Source organism: Triturus cristatus, chromosome 3_2 (genome assembly GCF_964204655.1).
Source record: "Triturus cristatus chromosome 3_2, aTriCri1.1, whole genome shotgun sequence".
NCBI lineage: Eukaryota > Metazoa > Chordata > Amphibia > Caudata > Salamandridae > Triturus > Triturus cristatus.
The window spans coordinates 453,223,476-453,247,496 of NC_140584.1; the positions used below are offsets into that span (position 1 = coordinate 453,223,476).

The 24,021-nt window shown below is 41.7% G+C and overlaps 1 protein-coding gene across 2 annotated transcripts in view; it reads left to right on the plus strand.

Moving 5' to 3' along the window:
- ABCC8 (ATP binding cassette subfamily C member 8) overlaps nucleotides 1-24,021 on the plus strand; it is a 1,425,084-nt gene that overhangs the window by 299,016 nt on the left and 1,102,047 nt on the right. For both annotated transcript variants that reach the window (XM_085648067.1, XM_085648068.1), the window contains one exon: nucleotides 1,208-1,450. In XM_085648067.1, coding sequence (XP_085504193.1) covers nucleotides 1,208-1,450 — 243 coding nt within the window. The remainder of the gene's footprint in view (nucleotides 1-1,207; nucleotides 1,451-24,021) is intronic.

The window sequence follows — 24,021 nt, forward strand, 5'->3', positions numbered from 1 at the left end:
GAGCTCAGAAGAGGCTTGCAAGCCCTCAGAACCTAACATGGGACTCTTGGACCCATTTGGAGATCTTATGTTTGACACATTATTAATAAAGCACCCCTTGTCCCCAGAATAGACCCCCTCCCAACACGTGGCAGACTACCTCTCCTTCTGAGTGAGGAGAGTAATCCCAAAGGAGGTTAGATCTAGACTCCGTTCTGAATGCCCGAGACCCTCCCTTCCAAACAAAGTAGCTGCAACCACTGAATTGGACCCCAAGGTGGTAGCCACGTGCATGGTTGGCCTTAAGGTACTTTTCTTTAATTCCAAATCCGGCCCGTCTCGAGCGCGAGTAACGCGCCGAGGGGGCCAGGGAAACTCTTCGTAACGCGGTGCGCTCTGATGGGAGAGTCCCCACGATTTAAGTTTAAATGAGCCCAGGTGTGCGGGGAGCTAGGACTGAAGGATGCGTGGCATCAGGGGGAAAAAACAGTATGTGTGCGGGTGAGCGATTGACCGGTTCGGATGTGAGGGTACACAGTGAAGTTGACAAGTCTAATCCGGTTCAAAGTAAAACCAGAGGGGAAAAAAGGGCGGTAAGGTTAAAGTTAAGCCTTAATAGAAGGTTAGGTCAGGAAAGGCAAAGCATTGGTAATAATAATGATATACATTTCTATATTATTGAGTATTAGTCCAATAAAAAGGGGATTAAATAGATAGACGTATGCATTAATATTTTAAATATAATAAGTACATACAAGTATAACAAATGATAAGGATATCAAGCGGTAGCTGGAGAATGGTACTTACCTTTCTGAGCAGCAGCAACAAAGAAGGAAGATGGCTGGTCACGAAGGGACTTTATACTTCTTCAGAATGTTCATTGAAGTTCTATGTTCTTCAACTGTTGCTGCTGAGCTGTGGCAATAAAGGAGATTTGCATAATATTAGCCTCCGTGTCGTGCTATAAAATTCAGGCATCATTATGTGAAATTAGGTATAATTACGCAGCAATTTCCAAAATTACGCAAATTATGCCAGTGTGGTTTCGATTGAATGTAGGCCTCTTCAGGACTGGAGAAAGTGGCCATAATTGTTGAAGAATATGTTCATATTAACTATGGTAAAGCATTATTTGTTGGATTTATTAACAAAGCAAACTTACAATGCACACTTACCTTCCCACTCACTTTCGAAGATTGTAATGGGACCGTGTTGGTTTATTTCCCAGCGGTATGTGTTTTTCAAATCCCCAAAGGAAGTGAAGCCTCCTGAAGACCTTCAAGACCTAGGAGTGAGATTCCTACAACCCTTTGTGAACCTGATCTCAAAAGGAACGTACTGGTGGATGAACGCATTCATCAAGACGGCTCACAAGAAGCCCATTGACTTGAAAGCAATAGGAAAGCTCCCCATTGCAATGCGGGCAATCACCAACTTTATCTGCCTTAATGAAGCCTTTGAAGCCCAGAAGGTGAGGAATTGTATAGAAAGTTGAGTGTCCATGGTGCTTGTACAAGCCTTTTGTATTATTTTTTAAAGTTATACATGATTGTTACCAACAACCATTCAGCTGTCTTCAATACATGCCATTCGTTGTAGTGACGGATTCGCACAAATATGTTCAATATTTATGTGCCATGGAAGGTTAATGCTTTGATTTCACACTTGCAATACTTTTTCATAGTTACCCTAATCTAGATTTTCATCATTGGGTTTGTTGTTTTCCACAATAAATGCTCTGGGTAGTCTTCATTATAAAGTGAAACTTATGTTTTATTCACAACCACCTACACTGTAGATTGCATCAGGTGTGTTTATAAAATTTACATTACATATGTTATGTTACGCTGCCTTAGTATTTATTCATGAAACATTGGTTCACCTAGGCTTCCTTACTCATATTAAGACAGAAATAATGATTTAAAGTCACAAACTAGGAATCATGAAAGCAGCGGGAGAAAGAAAGACGCTGGGATTAGTTAAGAATATTTATTGAGTCGTGAACACAGAATTTAGAAGAATTACAATGGGTTATTGATTAAAGAGCCAGGTCTTTAGCCTCCCTAAAGTTTAGGAAGTTTATTCCTTGTCAAAGATTTAGGAGGAGAGTACCCCATTCTTTTGCCACAGACTCTCCAAATGCACAATCTCTAAAAGTAACAGTACTGGTCCTTGATACAAGAATTAAGGCAAACTGGGTGGAATGTAAATCTCTGCTGGAGTGATGTCATCTGAAATTGGCAGCTAAGAAGTCTGGTGGCCTAAAATAGGCAGCTCTGCTGCTGTAAGACTTTGAAGACTATTCTGTTGTGAACCAGAAGCATATGCAGCATGTGCAATGCGGCAAAACTGTGATTATGATGAGAGAGGCTAGCAATCAGAGGCGCCGCAACATTATAGAAAAATTGCAGTTATAATTTCTGGTATGGAAAGGAAGATAGCATTGGCATTCTCACCAGATAATTAACAATTGGCATATGCAGGTGTGAATGAGTAAATGAAAGTGAGCATTTGAGGTTCCTGTTTGGGTGACAAAGGCACAAAAGACCTTGACCACTTACTTGTCTAAGGACAAATTTACATTAAGGTAGATGACACAGTCAATCAATCAATCAGTAGATTTGTAGAGCGCTTCTTGTCACCCATAAGGGTATCCAGGCACTGTCTGGGTTCAGTTGATTAGGCAAATAGCCAGGTCTTCAGGGACTTTCGGAACTCTGGAAGAGATGGGGAGGTCTGTAGATGAAAGGGTAGCCCGTTCTATGTCTTCACTGCCATGTTTACAATACAATTATGACTTGGGTGGTGGTGGACCAGTTGTCACTCAACAGAGGTGTGGATGAAGGTGGATGGCTCAGTCAGCAGATGTTCAGTTTTCAGAGGTTGAGCTTGAGATAATTGTTTGACATCCATCAGAGTGCCATCGAAAGGCATTCTGATAAGGGTGATATTTCTGCCTATCCAAGCTGGCAACTAGATAACTGTTAGAGTTCAAAGAGGAGTTGAGTGTTGTTGGCATACATGTAACACCTGATCCCTGCTACTAATCATAAATTTGCTAGTGATCTCATGTACAGATTGAATAATAGTGAGAACAGAATATAAACCCGGGGGACACCACAAAGGATACATTTGGTCTCTCCTGAAATGGCGGTAGAGCAACAGACTGATTCTTGTTGGAAGGAATGGTTGTATCCAAGGAAGTGCTGTTCCTTGCACTCCTGAATCATCATATCTTGAGAGGAGGATTGTATCATCAATAGTATTCAACAGCTGAGAGTAATACAATATCCCCATGCTGTCCTCATTAAATATGCTTCTTGGAATGTCAAGTAATGACGCAATGATCAGTCCAGCCTCCTTCTCCACCAGAACCAGTTTTGTAGTGCTTATTTTTTCAGTTGATTTAGTATGCTTCAGTATTCTAACATGTAAGTCTTATGAGGCATTTCTCCAGGGCGATATAGTAATTCCATGTCTTGTCGGATGGAATAGATTTAATAGTAGCCATGGATGTTAGTTGAGTGATTTAATATGAAAATAAGTAAGTGAGTAAGCCTGCAAGTGATTGAATTGGCGAGACCTGTTAACATTTCATGCAATTTTGTAATAGTTTACCACTACATATTTCACACAGGTTCTTTCAAAATGAATTATCTACCATCATGTACTAAACCTTCATTCAAAGGTGAAATCCTATGTGCATTATAGTAGCATTCTCTAATAAAAAGTATGTCACTTTGTAAAAAATGTCCTGAGAATGCTACACTTTACAATGTCAATTGCTTTTTTAATCATCAAGACATAATTTAATAATTGTACACGGGCAGATTGTATTGCAGGTGTTAGATAAAGGAAAATATTATACTACTAAAAGTTAGGAATAGCTGGCATTGGATGTTGATTTTATGTATGTCCAAATCTGTAATGCTGAGCAAATTTGTTTTTGACAACTCACGATGAGGATCATTTATTATAATGTAATTGAGGAAAATTAAGATAACCCTGATGCAATCATCCTCCCTTTAGAGGTTTGCTATAATCTTTTTTAACTATGTGAACATTCATATTCACAGTCAGCCAAAATTTGCATGAACACATGAAAAACCTTTATCTTATGCTTAAAATGAAAATGTGATTGCAAGTGAAAGGTGAGGAACAAAAAAAGGTTGATGTGCTGGCTGTAGTTTCAAAAATGCTAACTAGTTGGAGGAGGAGCAAGTTTAGGGGAGAGTGAAAGTGGAGTTGCTGGTGTAGTTATTTCAGGATGTTTGGCTCACATCCATCACTAAGCTTTGTCATCATTCCCGAATTGAAATTACATTTCCATAACTGTAGTTTCTTTATTTTAATGAACTGTTGTTTATCTTTGAGGAGTCGCACTGTACCAGTTTTCACCAATGAGATTACCGTTATATTTACCGATGAGTGATGTGTGGTTGTTGAACATCTACTTGATGTTTCTTATGTATCTCCTGTTGTTGAAAAATGTGGTTTGCAATAAGTTAGCCGAAGTCAATCTGTTCGAGTTTAGTCGTGCAGCTAATTGCAAGAGGTGTTATAAATGACTCCGCGGGGGTCATGGTTTGACTTACATGCTGTATTGAAATATCCTTTATTGAGCGAGACACATATGCACATCTGCTTTGGCCATTTGACATTCAGGGCCGGACTGGCTACCTGGCGTTTGGTGTGCTGCTGAGCTGGGGGCTGATTTCACTGCGGTGGGGGCTAATTTTGTTGATGGGGACCTGCGTGTGCTCCTGAATAAACAAAGCCAAACTAATGGTTGTAAGCACACGCAGGTCCCCGTCAACTAAATCAGCCCCTAGCTTGGCAAAAAAACGCCCGGTAGCCAGTCCAGTAGCCAGTCCGACCCTGTTAACATTGCTTGGGATCATAAGAGCATGGAGTCATGGACCCTATGAAAGAACAATGTATTAACTCAGCAATTCATCTCTTAAAGCACCTCTACATATGACAGTCTTGTCCTTCATTGCAAGGTTCAGGGCAGTGCACAATGACTGTGTAATGCAGGAGAATATAAAGGCGTGTTTAGCTGTAGTCTAATACTGGTCAACTTCAATAACATATTAATCATGTTGGTTTTAATTGATTGTTGATGTATTTTTAGATCTCATTAATAATTTTTATACTACAGCTGTGGGGCAGGGTGCAAAGACCAACAGTACACTCACCTCTGTTACCCAATTGGAACAACCGTTAGGCACCCACAACTTTACATCTACTGGCTGGCCTGAAATGAAACAAATGTCTGAGCAGAAGAGGTGAAGAGAGGTTAAAAGTTGGGCGCGAACAGCCATGTTTTCAGTGCCTTTCTGAACAATTGTCTGTTGGTTTGGCATCTCAGGGTAAAAGGCAGAGTGTTCCAAAGTTTGGGGGCCAGATGAAAGAAACTTCTTCCACCCCATTTTACAGTCTTCACACTGGGGATGATCAACAAGGAGGCAGTCGATGATCTGATGTTGCGTTGTGGGACGTGCCATCTAATTCGATTATTGAAATAGACAGGTTCTGTCCCGTAAAGGGCCTTGTGAACAATGCACAAGTACTTAAATTAAACTCTCGCCTGGACCGGCAACTAATTTAGCTCTCGGATCCCTTTGGACACTGAGCTAAATTTGGGTATTTTAAGTAGTGATCGTGCTGCCGCGTTTTGAAGTGATTGAAGCTTACGTATGGTTCTTTTATTTACACCTAAATGACGGGCATTACAGTAATTAATCGTTGATAACACCATGGTCACAATTACTGTTTTCCTTAGATCCATCAGGATAAAAGTTAAAACTTTTCTCATGGTCTTCAGGGTGTAAAAGCAGGATGATGTAATATGGTTGACCTGTTCAGCTAAGGATAATTGATTGTTGAGAAGGATACCTAGACTTTTTACCTTCCTTAAGGGGGGTGGGCAGGATCCTACCACTTCTGACCACCAAGCTGTGTTCCTGAGGGCAGTGTTTTTTCCAAATAGTAGCACCTCAGTTTTATCAGTGTTCAACTTTAAACAGTTGTCACGTATCCATCTGATTATGTGGACCATACAGTTGTTAAACTTTATTGTCAATTAAGTTTATATTCCAGTGAATGTCACCACGATGGTGCCATCCATATGTTCTCTTAATCCTAAGTGTGTCAGTGTTCTAGTCACAATAGTTTGGATACTGCCAAACCTCCACAAGAAAATTAACTTAAATTATGGTGAACTTGTTGCAAGGTAAACACTCTTAGCGAGAACCCACATTCAAGTATCTGGATTAAACAAGGAAACCTGGTCATCTATGACCTTTCCAACTGGTAGCCTAGTCTAAAGACTTTACTGAGGTGTATGTGAGCTTTTTGGGGGAAGTGACTAGGAATGATAGCTAAAGACAAACAGACTTTGGCTCATCTGAGACTGCCAGAGTTTTGATCTCAAGTGTTCACGTAGTTCTGGCTTTGTCACTCTGGAATTCACAATATCCTTTTTAATTTCTGATACAGCAAATTGGTCCTGGCTAGCCCAAATTATGAGAAAAGTTCCCTTCAGATGTTGCATGTCTATATTACCAGATGTTAAATCTTTTCGGTGCACTTCCTCCAAATTATTGCCTTGCCTGAGCTTTGGTAAAACTATAACCCTATGAGCAACATTTAAGCACAACATATTTACAGGCAGTTAGCCTGAGTCTCTTGCTAGCATGGCCTCCATGACATAGTGTTAGTGCCGTAGTGCTGTGAAGAAACCATTTCAAATCCACGACAGATATACTATGATATACAACATATTACTATGTAAAGGAGGTTGCAGATAAGAAACTCCGAGACTTTGAACTGAACACTCGCTACTGCCAGTTCAGCAGAAAAATGCATTGACCAATGGTTTATTTTAATGATAAATAACCAATTACACTTTGTAATTAGAACTGAGAAATAACGAATATATGGTGATATGATGGGGGATTTCTAAGCACTGTATAATATAAAAGAATCGTTTGCAATAAGAGGACATTGAACCGCACATACTGTGAAATATTTGTTTAAAGCCTATTAGTATTGGTTATTACATTTATGCCTGATGGCAACTCCTCTTTAACCATAGTAATGCGCACTTCATTTATTTGAGTTGGTCACTCAGTCAACCAGTAATTGTGCTCTGTGCATGTTAGGCTCTATTCTTGGCACAGAAAGTCAGACTTGCGCAGTGTATGGGAGGAATTACCAGTTAAAAATAATGATTCCATAACTAAAAAATCCAGCCCCCCCTGCACTACACAACTCATATCTAGTTCTTCTGACTTGATAATAAGTAAGCAATCTAATCATACAAGGAAAACATGATAAAGTACATCCCTTTTAAAACAGCTCACAGACAAACTCCCATAGGCTACGCAACGTTTGTGATACTATTATTTGCAAATGGCAGAAATTTTGATAATACAGTAAGCAGCATCTTTTAGTTAGCATATTACTTCAAGCACTGAAACGTATTGAACACAAAGTTAAACACCGTGTCTAAACACACAATAACAACCAATTTGTCTAAATAAAGAAGTGGAGGGGAAACAATTTGTGACATATGTGCTAAACCTTTTAAAAACTAGGGACCGTATTAGATATAGCCGCTCTGGGGCGGAATCAGGGCCGGACTGAGAGCCCAAAGCTGCCCTGGCAATTTTGTAAGACTTGCCCCCAAAAAGAGGGGGGTGGGGGCTATTGGAATGCAAGTGTAACCACTGCTGCTTCTGTTACTGGGGGCTGATATTGCACCAGTGCTGCAAAACCGGCTTCCAGTAACAAAAAACCGGAACCCACTGCTGAAAAACCCACCCCGAACCTTCCAGCCTCCTGGGAAAATACCTGATACCAGCTACAGCCAGTCCAGTCCTGGGTGCAACAGGGATGCATACCCGCTGTTTGTACCCCCAGCACCTTGTGGTATTGCAGAAGAGGGCATTGATGCATCTGCACCCTTGTCTGACATACTGGTATGCTGGTGCACATGTTGTGCCAGTGCTATCTTCAGAGGTCATTCCCTAATTTATATGTAGGCATAGCACCTTATAAATGAAGGAATCACTTTGCCTCTGTGACTGTGCCGTATTATGGACATGGGCACAGAGGCAAACATGCCCTTTCGAGGTGCACTGACAATGTGCCACAAAGAGATGGTGCCCTGTGAGTGCACTCCCTAAGTGCCGCCCTCTGGAGGACAGAAAGTGGGTCTCGTGGACGCCCAGACGCCCCCTGCAGACAGTTGTGCTTATTCACTGCACCTGCCTGCTGGGGAATCTCTGATCCCTCTTCAAAGTGCAAACGGGTTGCCACCTGCACAGCAAAACACCCAGTGGCTTTGAAGCAGCCACTCCTTATTTCACTGATTGCACTGCCCTGGATGCAGTGCCTTAATGATAATAGGGCGCACTATCCCGGTCTGTGCCAGGCACACCTTTTAAAAGGTGTGTCATGGCGCAAACAGGGACAATGTGCTCTATCTGTAATGCAGCCATAGGTGTCTGATTTATGGTTTAGTGGACAGGTACAGTGTCATAAAAGTGGCAAATATATAATTTGCGTCAGATGTAGTTGACATTGCTTGGGATCATATCCCATAATATATAGTCTTGTCCACTTAAGTTATTTAATTGTGTTAGTCACGCAATCAATTATACACTCAGTTACAATCTTTGGGGCATTAAATATGTATAACTGTGGAGTTTAATTTTGAGACAGTTATAAAGATTTGGCTTATAGATGTCTGGCATGTGTGTTACTAGTTATAACAACTGCTATAGAATATAATTAGGACTCCTTATTTTATGGAATTTATTTTTTTACCATTTCCATCTGTATTTATCTGAGTTTTATGCACAAATAAACTCATAACTTGTATATTTCCACATTTATTAACAGATAAACATGAACTCACACTTAGATGTCTACCTGGTTTTAGCACATTACAAAGATAAATATAATAAAAGAATAACCCACCTCAAAATGTTAGCGTTAGACCGCAAACTAATGTTGAGATATGGTTGTTATTTATGGAAATCTCATCCTGTTTTCAAACTCCTTATGCCTCCAATCTGCATAGCTGTTGGCTCAGAATTCATGAATGGCAACCCGGAGAGTCACTCAAAAGAAGCTCAAATTATTTGTATCACACCCCTTTTTAATATAAATACAGACAGGAAACACACTGCTTTCTGCCTGGATTTACCGGTAAAAGTCAGTAAACACCATGGCCAGACTGGTCGTAGTGGGCATTGGGCGTTTCCCCAGGAGGCTGAAAGGGTGGGGGACGGTTTCGCTGTGGTGGGGGACGGTTTTGTTACTGGGGAAAGGTTTTGCAGTGGTGCTACAATATTGGCCCCCAGAAACAAAAGCTGCAATTATTCACACTTGCCTCCCTCCGGGGGACTGGTCCACTAAAATTGCCAGGGCTGCTTTGGATTCCCAGTCTGGCCCTGGTAAAAATGGAAAACTGGGAGCCTTGGGTACAATGCACTCATAACATGGAAAACAGGCTAGCCGACTGCCAAACTCTAAATCAGGCCCTACATTTTTTCCATTGCCACCTATAAAAGTGGATCCGAATTTCTTGTGCCTGGCTTCAATTTTTTGTTACTTTTCAAAGTACTAACAATCATAGGTAATGTCAGTAGGTTGTCACATAACTAAAATTACCTCTTCACTCACTTGTGACTTTAGGCACTCAAGAAATCACTGTACATGCACACTGTCACTCATCCTTGCACTGGTGCATCCATTCATCTTACAACTACCTTTTTACCCATTCCAACGAAACACACACAAACTCAATAAGCATATGCAAGGCCAATTAAAGAATGAAAGTAGAAAGAAGACAGCATGCTGACTCGTACACATGGCGGGAGTATGCATAAAGATGACCAAAGTCCTTTGCATAATCCAAAACATTTGGGCATCAGAGAAAAAATCTATTTACATAACACCAGAATATAGGATGACAAACTTTATCTGACACCCAAAACAACCTTTCTACTTTCTATGGGTAATACAACATTTCCATTAAAACGGATGGCTTTGGTAACCTCAGTTAGAAAGAGTACTACATTGCTTTCACACAATATTAAACGTCTTCCACCAGAAAACCCCCAAGTTGGTAGATGTAGAAACAAGTGATAAAGGAATCAACATTTCCAATTCTCCTTTTATGGAGTAGGCACACATCTTGATAATATATATTTACATGATTTTTTCAAACCAGACCCTCAAAAGCTGTATGAAAAAATAAAGTATTCACTAATCCCAGGCAAAATCTTTGTTATGCATAATTTTCAGAATTTCAGGTTACGATAAATTTCCAATCAGATAAAAAATCCTTTTGTGGAAGTACAGTAATAATAAGAAAGAACCAAATGAACACAATCATGAAATAACATATAAATAGCATAAAATATACAAAAAATAAAAATGTAAATGTAGGCTTCTCATAGTGTAATTCTTCCTAATCAAGTTTTGACAGAAGGGGATTAAAAAGACCAAAGCATTGCATAGCACAGAAATCTGTAACATTTATTTATCACAATGTAACAACAATCTCACCTCAAACTTCTATTTACTTTAGCATATGCTTTTCATAAGAAATAATTGAGATCTGCTGCTTCTGGCACAACTTTTCATGATTAAATAGGTCAGACATATGGCATCTGATACACTTTTCTCAATGAATCAATCAAGCCTATTGCCTTTATGATTGGCTGTTTTTATAACCCAGCTTAAGCCTACTTTACTGGACATAAACTGTCATCCATCAGGTATACATTTATGAAACTGCAACTATGCACAAAATGATGGTAGGCAAAACACCATTAACGTGTCTCAAAAGGGTCCAACAGCAATTATTGCATTGCAGATCTTCAGATCCAAGCAATTATTGCATTGCAGATCTTCAGACCCAAGGGATTATGCGTGGGGTAACCAACACCAAAATCCTTGCCTAGTATGGTAAATTGTGAAATTCCATGTAACAAAGCACCTTTATACACTTTTTTACACATTGTAGTAACAATCCACCCTTAAAGGCTTGTTGGCGTTAACATATGTATTTGATATTAAATAGGTCTGGTCTACTGATTTTCTAGTAAGGTTTTGTAATAAGTACATTTAACATAACTTTCTGCTGTGAACCAAATAGCTGTCATCATCGGCTTGGTATCCTAACCAATTATGGGCTTGTGGTAAGTATAAACTTTTCCCCATGGCAACCACCAGATATACAGCCATAAAATTATAAAAATAAAATTACAACTGGCAAAAAGTAATACAACGCAAGAGGGCATAACAAGGAATATACAATTGTGAATTTTCTGCTCCAAGACTTTGCAAACTGAGATACCCAATAGCAAAACCCTTGCCTACTACTGTAATCTGTGAGGTTTCTTATAACAATATAGCTCTACCCAGGGTTTAGCACTGTAATATCAATCAACCATTAGATGCCTGTTGATTTTCATATAAGTTTTTTTGCAATACATTTGTCAGGTCTACTGCCTTTGGCATACCATTAATTGATACACAGTTTATACCTCAATCAATTGCTTGTTACGATAACCAACTCAGTCCTGCTGGATTATCATTAGATTTCCCAAATGCAAAGAAGTGAAATGCAAGCACTCTTGTCAGCAGAAGCACACAGCATCTGCCCAACCAAAAGCTGTGATCAAGGAAATTGAGAGGTGGATGGAGCCTATGTCTCTCTTTTAGGAATGCTTCTGGGAGCTCTTTTCTGTTCACATAAGATATAGGAACAGACCTTAGCCAGACCTAAAAACTTCCATCTTTGCAGTAAGAAGTGATGTTTCTCACTTCTAACTTGAACACTTTGGCAAAGGTTATGAAATGTATAATTATATGCTAAATCTATGAGCATTCAAAGAAGCAATCTCCGCTACATATTTATCAGCCAGGTTTCAGAATTTGCTGAACGACAGAAGAACTCCTATTGCATAGCTGTGGAAGATCAGTGTCTGCTTAAGATGCAGGCGCTCTGTTCTCTCCTCTTCAGACCTCTTGCTCCTCTCTGCTACTGCCAGCACTATCAATCACATTCATCTTCTAGATGTGCTGATGGAATGAAGGTTTAACATGCAAAGGTATAGAGTAGATGTGATCACTTTTTCTAAATCATGCCCAGATTGCTTTATACCTATGCCCCAAACCAATACATAATTATGGTTGTAATGGGCACAGAAGAGCACAAATACCACATATCTTCTCCATGGCTATGCCAAAATTATGGGTAGCTGTGCCCAAAGATGTTAAGTGTGTTATCTCTTGACTTCAAATTCTGCAACAATCGTGTCCCGTCCTGGGAAAATAATAAAAGTTACCCTGGACAAATACACTTTTGCAAAATAATTACATAGGTGCATATATACAGCATGTAGACATGCGTATCTGCACACTCATCCAAGTATTTAGAAAACTGTTGCACCATCCCAGGAGTACTTTCATGGACATCATTTAGGTGACCCCTGGCTTGTCCCTTGCTATCCCTGGCACTACCTTTGTGATCCCTGACCTCCACAATCACAAAGGCTGTGCCAGGAACAGAAGCAAAACTGGACTCAGAGCAGTCTTTAGCTTATTTTGCTGCACAGTAACCAAGAAACATTATTTCATTAAATTGTGAACCAAATTTCATAATGTTTTTATTTTTCATAAATTCTCAAGTCTGCAATGGACACCTTGATGAATCGTGTTATCCTGCAGAAGGGTGGGCGGGTCCAGGGCCGGCTCTAGGGCGGTGCGATCGGTGCCACTGCACCTGGCGGTGACTTGGGGTGGGCGTGTCATTTTCCCAAGTACATTATCATTTTAAAAGCACCTGCTGTCACATCCTGGCCTCCAACAATTTTCAGGCATCAATTACAATGTCAAGGGAACTCCGGTGATTAATCGGCTTCCTAGAAAGAGACCGGAGGTTTGTCTAGTGGAAGTTTTGAATCGAATTTAGGTAGCGCAGAGGGTTAAAATGCCTGCTGCTGAGAACATGTACCATGAAGATAACAAAGTGCATATAATGTAAATAGGTCAGTGGGTTCCTGCTTTTGTAAGAGAGCTCCTTTTGTTACTTGTCGTTTATAAGTCAGAATTCTAATATAGAACATTGAGCTATTAACTGTCATCAAAGAGCTGCATGCACGCTGCAAGTTATATGTTAAAGGTATATGCCTTTTTTGGCCAGTCTTTCATTATCCTAATCTTGCTAAAAGGGTTCGTTTGGTCAGAAAATAATTCTTATTATTAAAGTAAACCCCTAACAATGAAATTATGTATTACATTCTGAATTAGCGCCTTACCAGAATAAGGACACTCAAACTATATTGCCTATCAGTCAGTATCAATGACAAGGTACTCCTACACTACACCTTGTAGTCCTGTCTGATGTAACATTTCCCATACTCTGATTTACACGCATATGATTGTCTCTGTGCAATGTGTGTGTGATGTAAAGTGCTCAGACACCTTACACTGGTATGAGTGGTGCTATAAAACGAAATGAATCTGAGAGTCATTGGTTACGGAGACTTGAGGGGGCACTGTTAAAGGGTGCTAGCAAGGGAATACGTGCAGGGGTGGTCTTTGGGGGGCATCAAAAGTAATTGTCGCACAGGGCGCCACCATTGTTAAGGCCGGCCCTGGGCGGGTCTGTTCCAGCTTTTCACTTTGTCTGCTGCTTTAACTCACATGTACAGAGCAAGGCTACTCTGTTCCTGAAGACAGGAATTGAAAAATAAATCCAAAGAGTGGAGCGAGGGGTACTTCGCAAATGGTTCGTCTTCCTCAATTCTGGTAGATACCTCATAATCTGCTGTTACGAGGCCTTTACCGTTTAATGCGGTGAGGCTTGCACAGCAGTGAATGGCATGCTTGATTTCTTCCTGTGGTGTACCTGTTAGTGCGGTATGCCCTCTCATATAATGCTCACTCTGTAACAATTGCATGAAGGAGACTGTGCTACCCCTGCAGCATCTGTTTAGTTAAGAAGCCCTGTTGCTTCTCCCTAAATATGTAACTGTTTTGTGAAAACGACTCACACAGCTCCTGCCCTGGTGTTTTCTGTGAGGGTTTGCAAAACTCCTGCTCATCTTAAACCTTCTTCGGAGACCTAGACAGCGGTTTCTCGCGCTGTATGTATTACTGCTGGTTGTGATGTACCAGTAAACTATTTGTGCTGCTGTTTTTGGTGTAGCTCCTATGAGAGGAAGTCATACACTTCTACCGTGCTGTACCAATTTCGTGTGCGTGTGAAGCCAGCAGTGCTGTTCTGTGTGTTTGATGTACCTGATGTGTATGTGACTGGAGCTCACACTGCTGCTGACTGCACCATACCTGAGCCCAGTTCTTGACTTTGCATTCTTTTACAAGTGTTGGAGTGTTCTCAATGTTGCAGAGAGGATGAAATGGGAGAGGAAAAACTGGAAAGAGAAAGAAACAGAAAGCAACACTTTAATAAAATTTTAGATGGGATAGCAAATAAAAATGAAAATGTGAGAAGGAAAAATAAAGGAAAATAAAAGGAGGACAGAATTATAGAGAAATGAGAGAGGACAAAACAAAATGTTAAAAAAAATTAAAGATACGGAAAAAAAATTAGGAAAAAAGGGGCAGGGAATTACATTAAAAGTAAGTAACAAAGATACAGAATAAAGGGAATGGAAGAGGGAAACCGAGAGGATAAAATGTGGAAAAGAAAGGTTGAGGCATGTGAGAAAGACCACAAGAGGGAAAACATGAGACTAATGCCAAGACAGGTGTGTCAGGAGATAGAATATACCAGACAAAGGGATAGAGGGTGGAGATATCCATGCTTGATAATGAGGTAAAAGTGTGAATAGCATTGCAGCAGGCTGAGTGGAGAGATGACATGGGAGTGACAGAGTGAGGAAGGACAGCTTTCAAGCATGCAAATGGAAAGGGAGGGAAGAGAGAGAAGAAACAGGAACTTCAATAAGCTAAGACACAAACTGAGAAAGAAGGACTTAAGAGTGGACTATTGCAATAGAGCATCGTGATAGGCGATTATGGAATCTGGAAGATGACTGTGACAGAATGTTTACGGTAGAAGTGAAGTAAAAGGGAAGCTTGGAGATATAAAGATAAGAAGATATGATAGTGGTTAAGAAGGAGACATCTTAAATGCTGGTTAGAGAATGTAGAACACAAAACAATTAACCCGGCTCCGTATTACCTTACACTCATACTACTCATGGAGTAACGAACAGTCAACTCTTTTATCTGTCCGAATGGAATTTTTATTAGACCATTCCTGTTTTCTATTAATTCAAAAATTGATCAAAACAATTTTTGGGACTGAAAAAGAAACACAGACTTAACAAATTCACACATGAACTTACACGTATATACAATTCACATTAACATACACTTAAAGACTAAAATGGACTTAGACACTGTGAAAAAATTATTGGCAACAGCTTGCAACATGACAAAAGCAGCAAATGAATTCATACATTAATCTGATGCAGAACACATTTTTAGGAAAATTTACATCACATACAAAATTTAGTAATAAACTGTTATGAACCACATGTGTTATTCCAACTCCAGCGTCAAAAGAGTATCTGAATAGTATATCAATCCTTAACCAATAAGTTCCTTCAACTCTCGCCGCATTCAGAATTGACTAAATGCCTCCCAAAATGCCAACGCATTTCAAGACCCAGGCGAATAGTACTGGGACTATCATCAGGGCTTCATATAAATGGACCGGATATTCTACAAAAAACAAAATAAATAAATGATGCAAAAACAGCGTCAACCCGAACTGACTCTCTCTCTTGTACATGTAACTAACTTAGTGAGAACCTGTTTTCTAGAGATGGAGCGGCCGCTCCAGCCCGTTTGCTCCAAGAGTTTTTGGCTTTTCTGCCACTGGACTCGTTTATGTTACTGCCTACAAGGCTCCCTTAACACTTTGCCAGTATGAATTTCTGAAATGAAAGAGCCAAAGTATTGAATATATCTACTGCTACTCTCGACTTACACCCCCAGAGGGAAGCACCAAAAAGATATGTACCTTTACTGCAGAGTATGGGCAGGACTGAGTTCCTTGAAGACTCTTTATTCTACAAATGAAAAAACGATATTGTCCTCATTTAACAATGTATCCAAACAGGCAAAATGCATGAAGCATTTTAAAACACTATTAACAAGCGGACTTACTTTACCGCATCTTCACCAATTCAAAACGCTGAATGTAATGGACTTTCCTTTTGCTCAAATACGGGCGTGCTTTTCCTCACGGGTATTATCTATAAGAAGTACAAACATAAGCGCATTTAAGCATACGGTCGTATGTTTTTTAGTATTGTAATTTTTAACCAAACAAACACAGGGGTTAGAGAATGTAAGCATCAAATCTATAGTGACTAGTGGAACTAAAGGGATAAGGATAATTAGTATTCAAAGACAGTGGCGAATATGAGGATAAAACTGAATGGGCTCGAGCTGGGACAATTTGAATTTTACAAGTGAAATGGAAACAGATTAGGCATGAGAAGGACGTGGCGATACAAGGGAATCGGGGAGAGATATAGATGAGTGAGGAACTGTAGAGATAATGGTGAAAGAAAAGAATGACATTGACAGAGTTGGAAGAAATAGGCTTATTGGTACAGAGAAAGGTAGCAAATGAGAAGCGTTGAGTTGCAAAGAAAGCCAAGCAAAATAAAGGGGAGAGTAAGACTGTCAGAAACAGAGGGAAGGGAATGTAAAAAACAATGGTGGATGGGGAAAGGTGTGTGTAATGGTGTGAGAGAATGATATGTGGCAGTTGAAGGTGTGAGAAAAAGAGATTCAGAAGTTAAAGTGAATGGCACACTGGGTGTAACACAATTGCAGAGGCAAAATTAAGAGGAGATAACAGGGTAGGTGAAGCAAAAAACTGGACAAGATAGAGATGAATATGACAGAGTAAAAGGTGGTGGTGAGAGTAAGACTGAGAAGATAGAAGATAGAAATTGCCGCTGTGAAGGTTAGAGAGACTCTGAAGCACTGCTGCAAGAGGTAGGAATGGTAAAAGAAGGAGCTATGGTATGGTATGATTAAGGTAGAAAAAGCACAAAGCATGAGTATAGCTCAGTGTCTTTTCTGAATCACTTACAGCACTATGTCTTTATCTTCAGGTTTTTGCCATTTAATAGTTGCTCACGGTAGATAACATGCGCACCGCTGCCATTTCATGTCAGTATGCTACTTAAAATATTATAGGTAACTAAAATAGAAATATCTTCTTTAGTAACCCTTGTGGAATTTCATTCATCTTGCAATTATTAAAGGATTGTTAAATTAAGTGATGTAATAATTGTAAGAAATTGGGTTGCTGATTGAGAAGGACGAAACCCTTACTCAGAACGGTCCGTGACTCTTTCAAAGTGATATTAATTCAAAAAATATATATTCTGTGTTGTGTAAAAGATTCCAACACTGGTATATAATCCCATATAGATCATAATACGTTTATGCCATCTGATTTAGGGAAAAGCAATTAACAACAATAGAGTGCCAGAGAAACATGATTTATTGTACATGAATTTATTATCAAAGTTAAACTTCACTTTTGGTTTTGTATATTCAATCAATAGGTTGCAAAAATTTCAGTCCACGTAAAAAAATAGCTAATGGCCTTGCGCTTTGGAAAATATCCTTCACTGGCAGATGCCCCTAGATGGAAAAACATTGAATCAAAAATGTACCGCCAGTTTGGATGCCCAAAAGAAGATCTTATCCACCTGCTATGCATCTGCAAGAAACTACATTCTGCACAAGTCATTCTATTTAAAAAAGCAGTTCTAGACAGAGGAATATGATCTTGCCGGATGGCTATTATCAAAGGGCTAGATCCATTGTATCCTCAGATGAATTGCAAACTGGTTAAGTTCCTCTGCATTCACGACCAGGCAGTGAAGTCAACGCTGAAAAGAGAGGGCCCACTCTCAGAAGGCTTTATGTCGGCATTTAAAGCAGCCAGTAAGTGGTCATGGACATAGAGACTTCAAACCTTAGCCATAAAGAACCTTTTGCTGGAAATAAAGCTACCAACTTTGCCACCTGTTAATTTCTGGTTTATGACTGCACGTCTTGTACAAAACAGCAGTGCATATGTTCTAGCACCTTTTCACTGGTTTTTGGAGAGTTCTCATTGCTAACAGTAGATTTTAAATTTGTATTATATCTTATTGCTGATACACTAAACAGAAGAACGATTTTAAAATCAAACTTTTAACTATAGTCGTGACAAATAGAAAAATTGTTAAGGTTTTATTTAACTAAACAATAATCTTTACCTTACCTTGCCTTACCTGCACAGCCCACACAAGTGTGCATGTGCATACAAGCCAAGTTCCCCTTTCCTCAGGGGCGGTGCGTTGCCCCATTCATATTTTGGCCCTCAGGCCCCCCAATTAAATGATTTTAATTACTACTAGGCACATTTTTAAAAGTCAATTAGCCACGGACCGGTTGCAGCATGTATCGCATCGAGCGCCTGAGGCGGGTCCTCAGTCCAGTGCCAGCCTGAAGAGGTGGAGCTAACAATATTGCCAGTCAAATACTCCATAACCAGCACCTGGGCCTAAAAGTGCATGTGGGTTGAATGGCTGCCTTTCTCTGGCCAGCCTGTCATGCGCACTATGCCTAGCCTCTAATTGTATCCAATGCAGCATTAGTGAGCTAGGGGTGACTCACAGCGCAGCCCCATCCTAGTAATGAGAGGTGAGGTTCCCTGCCCCAGCCAATCCTGACGCTGGTACAACAGCAGGAGCAGTGTCAGGATTGGCTGAGAGAAACGTGGTGGTGTTGTCATAGGGGCCTCTGGAGCAATGTGATTGTGACTTGAGGCAGCACGGGGTGGAAGGAGGCTCTCTCTCTTCCCTGGCCTTTTCTTGCAGTTGCTGTATGAAAAGAGAGAGAGGCCGCAGGCGGTGGTTGATACGGCTATGGTCACGGCACACATTTGAAAAGACCTGTGTTCAGTTTCCCTCAGAATGTAGGTTTAACTAAGTTAGTGTGCTTGTGACCCACGTGGCAAATAATACTATATGTGTATTTAGCATCAGCACACATTGTATAATCTTCAGCTGCATATGCACAAAAAAGTAAGTTTAACCCCCGCTGGCGGTGAATACCCTTTTTAGGTCACGACTAGGCAGCGCATGCACTGTCTCGTCGAGAGATGGTGTATACAGTATAGTGGGGAAAGCTCCGCCCACTTTCCAGCCTTATTTTTGATTGGATTAAATCATATTTTCTGCATTCTGATTGGTGGTTGGCTTGGTAATCCCGCCTCCTGACAGGCGTGTCTTAATTTTTACCTTTCCTAGGCTATCAGCCCCTTTACTGTAAAAACAGTCTGGTTCCCCTGCCTCTCTCCGTTCCCTCCCGTAGTCCGTGACTTTTTCAACCACCACCACCCCTCCCACCCCCTTCCGTTCGTGCCTTCTTTGATGCCAGCACTTCCTTTTAAAATGCAATAGGGCTCGCGTAAATACGAGTCCTATTGCATTTTAAATGCTTGTTTGTCCGCTGATTGGTGGGTACATTCGCACTCGTTTTTGGTTTCGCATGCGCACGATACCTCTGGGTCTGCGCCTGCGCCGAACACACCGTATGCCATGATTTGGAAGGAGACCCAGGAGGAGAGCGTTGTCAGCGCATTTGCCCAACCTAGCGTGATGAGAGGCGGTGGCGAAAAACTCAGAGCGGCCAACTTGCTTACTTTCAGTCTTACCCCGTTCATGCCTCATTGCCTCACGCAGTGTGGGAACCTCTCACTGACCCCGCCCCAAACCTGAGCCGCGGGAGCTGCTTGTGAGCCAGCCTGTAACACCCGGGAGAGACAGAAGCGGCGAGGGCAAGAGAACGGAATACAAACCCGTCAGCCAGCAGGACCCAAAACCAGGCAAGTTAGCCCACCACTCCCTTCCCAGCTCCGAAGATCAGCCTCGGCACCAGAGCCGCCGGCACGCACCTAGCATCAATGCAGTACGGACCCATGATGATGCTGGTAAGTGCTGGCCTCCGCTCCAAATGCTTGTTAAATTTCTAATAAATAGCATCCGAAATATGTGTTTTCATAAAAAATTGCAGCTTCTAGAGCATGAGAGGATGAATTGTTTGTTTTGCAAGCGCTTTCACTTTTGATTTACAGAGCTGGGAGTGGCAGAGCTGAGTGCCGAGCACAAGAAGTGAGAGCTTGCCAGACTGGCTGATTTCTACACAGTGGACCCTGGAAACCAGGATAAATTACAGCTTCCCTGCTTAAAATTATAATTTTAGGCAGATATTTTGTGTCAGAAACTCCTCTTTTTCCTTCATTAGGTGGAGCCTATAGCGGCAGCGCATGTCCGCAGAACAGCCTGCCTGTTTCGCCCTCCATGCCAATCCTTTTCCCGTCCCAGCCCCCATGTCCTGTCCCAGCAGCTTGAGCTTCGGCAGCAACTGCAAGTACTTGCCACTCAAGCAGGAAGAGCAAGCAGCATTCCTCCCCCTTCGCTCAACAAGTCATTTCAGAGCAGGCCTTGAGTCGTTACAAAAACACACAACAGGATACCTTGCTGGTTTGCCTGGGACTTTTCTTCTTTATAAACCCGTGCCTCCAAGGTACCCAGGAGTCTTGCATCTCTATATTTCATTTTCGCCAGCTCACCGCTGCTTCCTTGTTTTTAGCTCCGGGATCCTCGGTGGTGAGTTAAAAGTTATATTACTTGTTAGACTGCTGTGCGCGAGCTGTTAAATGGTGCCTCCGGCTTCAATGGGCGTCTTCACAGCTGCAGACAAGCGAGCATCTCCCATTGGGCCCGTAGAGATTCAGTCCCTCCTCCCCCCCCCCCCCCCTTGTGTGTGTGTGTCAGCGAGGCTGAGACAGCTTCCCGGGCACACATAGCCACACCGAACTACTTCACAGGTCTTTAAAAGACCATTTACTCGTTAATGAGGCCTTTTTGTTCTTTCACCCCTTCTCAGAGCCACTGTGTCTTCACCCTGCCGACTGCTGAAAGAATTAGCCGTCCCCCCACCCAAATTTCACTCTAGTTACGCCTCTGGCTGCAGATGTGAAGGGATGTTTTCGTAGCTACGTTTTAAGCACCAAATAGTTCTGCAAAGCATAATGTCTTGAAAACGTCTGAGGGTGTTAATAGCTTGAGCTACTTTGTAACTTAGATTTGCTTTGTTGCTGTAACCGGCCTGTGGCTTTGAGGTCCAGCTGCACTTCTCCAGTCGAGTTGTAGGGGGCGCATCTTGGGGTATGGTTTACTCATGTGATGGAAGTGTGTTACTGTGTCTCGTGCTCTGTACTGTCGGGTTTCTGGGGGCAGTTCTGAAGGACATGAGCTGTCACATAACGCAAACGTGAACAATATTAAACAGCGTCTATCTCATGCCTGTGCATGTACAGGGGAAGCGTGGCATTTATCTCATGCCTGTGCCTGTACAGGGGAAACGCGGCGTATATCTCATGCCTGTGCATGTACAGGGGAAGCGCGGAGGAGGGCCCAGTCTGTAATAATAGACTGTTTATGGGGTACTACAGCTAGGGCTTTAAGTGGGATGAAAATACTGGGGGAGTCTCTCAAAGAGGTGTGGCCAAAGTAATTAAGGGCACCCTTAAAACCACTTAAGTTAAAAATCTGTGCTTAGCATAGTCTGCTGCTCATCTGTTTTTTTGCTGCTTCTGTCGTTCCATCCAGATATATGATAAAATAGTACATTTACACCTTCAACAAGCCAGGACCGTTTGGTTTTGCCAATGGTTGTTAGTTGCATTACATAAATAGGTAACAACTATGTCTTCGTTGTATCGAATAATAAAAATGCTTCACTTTTGAAATGTTGAGTCTGAAAGAACTATAACGAGTCTCTGAAGTTACCTCAAAGACGGTGAAATGTGGGGCTGCTGCAAAGTTAATATATTTTTTCACCCTGAGGGTCAAGGCAAAAATGAAGAGCCTGATAGGGACCCGTTTCAGCACCTACTTTTTACATCTTCCGCTGCTGAGCACTGGCAGGACACGGCCCACTTAAAGCCTTGGCTGCAGCATAGTCATAACAAGCAGAGGCCCCCGACCCCACATGGCACTGTGCTGCCCTGGGTGCTCACAGTACACTCGCTGTTAACGGGGCTGCACGACATTCGTGGTACACTTAGGTGTTAGCACTCACTGTATATTGAGGCAGACGTGGACAAAAAGCGGTACAAAAGAACAGCCAGTTCCGGTACAGAGAGATACATACATGCGGTGTACACATGAATTCAGTCAAATACTGTACAATGACGCATAGACACTACACTCTCCGTAGAGAGACAAGCGGCCCACCGTACACCGGGGTATGGGCAGAAAGAGTGCTCGGAGGCTCTGGCACTCAGTACACAGGGGCACACACAGGTGCAGACTCCCACCGTACACAAATACACACGCATTCACTCTAAAACAATAGGCACTCATAGTAGAGAGAGACACAAGCACTCACAATACTTACAGAACACAGAGGCACTGGCACTACACACAAAACAGGCATTTACTCTCAGGTCTTTAAGTGCACAGCATCGGCAGCTCTAAAAAGCAGATACTAAGAAGGATCCCTACCGGGCTCTCCATTTTTGCCCTCATCCTCTGATTTCTTTATTTTTAACTCCAGTGCCACACTTCACTGCCTTTGATGTAACTTCTGACAGACTCCCTATAGTTTTTTCAGTCTCATCATTTCAGAACTGAAACATTTTCTATATTCTTTACAACAAAGCCATAGTTGTTGGTTATTTAGCTTATGGAACTGTCAACCATTGACAAAGTGAATAGTCCTTGCTTGTTGAAGCTGTAATGTTACTTTACCTATTTTGATGCAATGGCAGAAGCAGCTAAATGCCAGTCGGGCGGCACACTATGCTAAGCACCGATTTTGGCTTAAGTGTTATTAAGCCGCCCGTAATTATATTGATCACGCATTTGAGAAACTCCCCAAGTTTTTTCATATTACTTAAAGCCCTGTTCACTGTACACGGAGGTGCAGGTTGTTCTAAAAAAATACAGATATTCACTGTACTTTAAGATGCAGTCACTTACTGCACGCAGACATAGGCGCAGAAATAAGAGCCCAGGGCACACACGCAACACAGAGCCTTGCTGTACATAGAAATAAATGCAGGCACATACTGGGTGCATGCACTCACTGTGCACAGAGGTACTCAAATCAAACTTGTACAAAGCGGCTCTTACAGTGCACATAGATACAGACTCTCGAACATGTGCATTCAGAGCCTCCCCCTGAACACAGGGGTGCAGAATTCCACTGTACACTGGTGAACCCTGTATACACAGTCAAAGCACCGCCAGTTCACCGGAGATACAAGCACACGTCGTATGCAAACATCCTCCCTTGGCCTTCTCTTACCCCCCGGTTCCTTCCGCTACCGCCTGAGGCTGTGCACACCTCCTTCTTGCCTGCTGAAAGACCATATTTCTCTCCATGTGTTCCCATACCTGGCGTTTCACGCAGTTTGGTGCTTATTTTCCAATAACATCAGAAAAGCGATAATTAGTCCAGTCTCTACATTAGAAGTCATTAGCCTAAAAGAAAAGCAGTTAGTCTATCCCTACTCTACCTCTAAAGTGACATCCCTACTTAGCATTTTGCATCTCAGGCAAGAGGTGTCAGAAGTGAAGACTTCCTTAGAAGTGCACTCACTTAGTCAGAGCTCGCTCTAAGATGCTCCTTCTAGCTTCCCATCTAAGCCACAACTGCTCAACCCCCGGGGCACTGTCCCTAATACAAAATCCCAAAAACATAGAACACGCCACTCGGCACACCTTTTCAGCCAGGTCTTCTTTCAGTACTTTTCCAGTGAAACTTGTACTCCATCCAACGACGGTTAGCTTGACCTTAGGTCACAGGCACCATCTCTGCTGAAAGTATCATCTTTACATTTCAGTGTACTCCCTTATTGGCGTCTCGTACCATCATAACTCCTAAAACAAAGGT